This window comes from Eumetopias jubatus, unplaced genomic scaffold, assembly GCF_037043125.1.
Source record: "Eumetopias jubatus isolate StellerSeaLion01/CBP00866 unplaced genomic scaffold, mEumJub1_p1.0 scaffold_3, whole genome shotgun sequence".
Lineage (NCBI taxonomy): Eukaryota > Metazoa > Chordata > Mammalia > Carnivora > Otariidae > Eumetopias > Eumetopias jubatus.
This window is the reverse complement of record NW_028274809.1, coordinates 38289456-38292867: the sequence shown is the minus strand read 5'-3', so window position 1 is coordinate 38292867 and position 3412 is coordinate 38289456. Positions and strand designations below refer to the sequence as shown.

At 38.4% G+C, this 3412-nt stretch overlaps 1 protein-coding gene across 1 annotated transcript; it reads right to left on the bottom strand.

Moving 5' to 3' along the window:
• Positions 1-2646: 2646 nt before the first annotated feature.
• On the bottom strand, positions 2647-3017 carry LOC114224516 (large ribosomal subunit protein eL39). Its single transcript, XM_028123745.2, has one exon. The coding sequence runs from the start codon at positions 2953-2955 to the stop codon at positions 2800-2802; it is 156 nt and encodes a 51-aa protein (XP_027979546.1). The 5' UTR covers positions 2956-3017; the 3' UTR covers positions 2647-2799.
• Between the last annotated feature and the right edge of the window lie 395 nt (positions 3018-3412).

The following is a 3412-nucleotide window of genomic DNA, read 5'->3' as shown; positions in this document are numbered from 1 at the left end:
GTGTCTTTTTCAATTTCTTTTATTAATTTCTTATACTTTTCAGTGTACAGGTCTTTCACTTCCTTGGTTAAATTTACTCCTAGGCATTTTATTCTTTTTGATGCATCTACATTCTGTTACTGCTCCATAAAACTTCTGGAATAGTGTTATACATGACCAACAATAAATTATCTTATTGGTTTTATGTAGTTAAAACCTAAAATGTTTCTAAAATGTTTTAGAAAACAGTTTACAAAATGCTATAAAATAATATTATATTATAAAATGTTAAAAAGGAAAAATTCTTCCACCGCACTAATAGGATTTATACTCATTCTAAATCAATGGAGGCCAAAATAATGGGGTTATATTTTATTTCACAAAATCAGAGTCTTACAGTAGGAAGGGAACTTCAAAACTACTTAATCCAACACACCCACTCAATAGTTAGATCCCCTCCTGCAGCTCCATCATGAAGCTTTGCAGCGAAACATCTAGTGACAGGGAGAGCCCTACTTTCCCAAGGCAGCTCAGTGAGAAAGGGCTTCCTTATGCTGGTACAAAATCTATTTCCCTGCAACATCCTCTCACTTGTCCTGGTACTACTCTTTTGGGACTAGACAAGTCTAATTCTTCCAAATGGCAGCACTTCTAGTATTTAGAGACAGTCAGGGTGGGCTCTCTCATCCTTCTCCGGGCCCATCGTCTCTAGACTAAATCTCCAAACTCCTCATATGGTGGCATTGTTTCTCTTCTTTTGCCATCTGTGTTGTTTTTTCCTGAATATGATCCAGTTTGTCCACATTCCTCAAAGGGTGGGCCCACAGCACTCTTGAGTAGGGGTTGCAAATTCAGACACTTCCAGAGGCCAGATCCCAATGAAAGGTAAATGTGTGGCTATGGTACAGTATAAAGATAGGAGGAGTAGAGCTGGACTTAAGCCCTGACTCCAGACTTTCATATTCAAGACTTCAAACCCATGGGCTGGCCAAATAATAGTGAGGCCTGGGAGCCACAGTTGCTCTTCTGAGCCAGCAGTTAACTGACTAAGATAAAGCTACCTGTCACCTCCCCAAGACTAAAGGGGCAGCTGACATTACACTATACCAGCTGTTATGTGTGTGTGCATATAACATATATATATACCTCATATACGTATTTTATATATAACAGCTATATATTATAATTAAAATTGGTACACTGTGCATTATATAATTTATACATTATATAAATGCTGACTTTTACCTGAATCCTGTGATCCTGGAAAACAATGAAGGTTAAGAAACCTCTCTGTATTTTGGAGAATGGTTTACGGCAAAGAACTACCTTTCCCCACGTGACTTTGATAAGACTCATAGATGTCCCCTTATTTAAAAGTCAAACACAGACCCTCAAAATTCCCTTTGCCTCATAAATGATCAGCTAAACTGCTCTTCCCAACTACACTTTGGTTCTCTCCTTCCTCCTGGTCCCTGAACTTCGGCCCATCTCCACCCTAGTCAGCATATAGCCCCTCCTGAGAATGGACTGGCCTCAGGGTAAAACATTTTTCTGCTCCACTACCCACCATATCACCCTTTTATCCTGCTTCCCCACCCCTGTTCTTTGTTTACCTCTGTGTGTAAAAGAAAACTCTCTTCACTGGATTCTGAAGGCACTTGCAGGTCTTAAGGTCAAAGCAGTCTCCCTGTTGCAGCAATGGTCTCCCTCCCCTTATACTGCAGTTGTCTCTTTCCCCTCCTTGCAATAATCCTTTCCAATACAATGTCCCCTTACTAAGTCTGGATTTGTTTTTTATTTGACCATAGTCATGAAAATATCTTAGCTATTAATAATATAATAATATTATTAGATTAGCATTTGTAAGTGTACTTTCATCTTAGTAATAAATATGGCATACTATTGAGTCACAGTGATTGTAATTCTAAATCTTTCCCAATATGTTACCAATCAACATCAGTTCCCTTCTTGGAGCATTTTTTCTTACCAAATGATTTTTTCTCTTTGGTGGGATATCTCATTACTACAGGCTGGTAAAGACATTTTAGGATCCCGATTCTATAATATTACTGAGTTAAGTGGTTCCCTATCATTTACTAAATTGGTCAAAGAGTTTCCTATAAGCATCATTCATGTCATCAATAAAACATGTTCATGAAACAGGTCCAAAAACTGAGTCCTGAGGAATATTTAGAAACCTTTCTCCTGGTCCCTTCTCTTAATAGTTAATGTAGAGTTAACTCTATAGGGAAATATAGCTAGAACACATTAAATATGGAAAATCACTGACAACTTCCTTAAGGCAGAGGCACTTCATAAATATTTGTTAAATAGTTTAAGGAAGGACCACATTTCAATGTAACATTGTTTGATTTAATTGAGAATTTTTATTTTTATTCTCATAAATTAAATAAAGTACCAGTATACTCATGGGAAAAAATAAATAAACAACTACCCAACTAGCTCTGATCCCACTTATTAGTCTTCTGAATAGGTGATAGTTGAACCAGTTTTTTTGAAACTCTTATTCATCCATCCAACAAATACTTATTAATATTTATTGTGTAGCTACTGATACCAGACACCATTCTTTTTTTTTTTTTTTTTTTTTTTTTAGTAGAGCCGAGAGGTCTCACATTTATTACTGAACCAACCTACTGGTGCAGGGGCATAGTCAAGAGAGAAAAATCATTTCCATGATAAGACAAGTCTATGGCCAGGTAGGAAGGATGTTTACAGAATGACAGAACACATGATCTTCACGCAGCTTAATTAAATATGTATGCCAATTAGGTGTGTCATCTCATGACGTGTGACGCCTTACAGACCCAGCTTGGTTCTTCTCCAGTGCCTCCTTTTGGAGTTGTACCTGATCTTATTACCAGTTTTCATCCGAATCCACTGGGGAATGGGACGATTCTGCTTTTGTTTCTTGGCCAGGAATCGCTTGATTCTGAAAGTCTTGTGAGAAGACATGGCGAGAAGCAGCCAGCCACGCAGAGCAGGATGGCGGCAAAAAAGAGAGAGCGATACCAGACACCATTCTAAGCACTAAGGATAAACTGAACAAAACCAAGTTCCTGCCCTTGCTGAGCTCATATTCGGAACACATAACAAACAAGTCAACCAATAAATTTATAACATAATGTCAGCTTAAAATAAGGGCCTTGTAAAAAAAAAAAAAATAAAGCAAGTTAGAGGACACCGAAGGATGGTGTGCAGGCAGGGGTGATACTTTGCACAGAGGTCATCAGGAAAAACTCACTGAGAAGGTGACACGTGAGCAGAGACCTGAATAAAGGTGGGAGCAAGACACGTAAGTACGTGAGAACAGAGAATCCCAGGCCAAAAGAAAGGCAAGGGCAAAGGCCTGAGATGGAAACATGGTTGACTTATTTAAGGGATATAAAAGAAGGCCAGTGTGACCACAGCA

Excerpts from the sequence above, each read along its gene's own strand:
- LOC114224516 (XM_028123745.2), bottom strand. The coding sequence starts at position 2,955 with ATGTCTTCTCACAAGACTTTCAGAATCAAGCGATTCCTGGCCAAGAAA.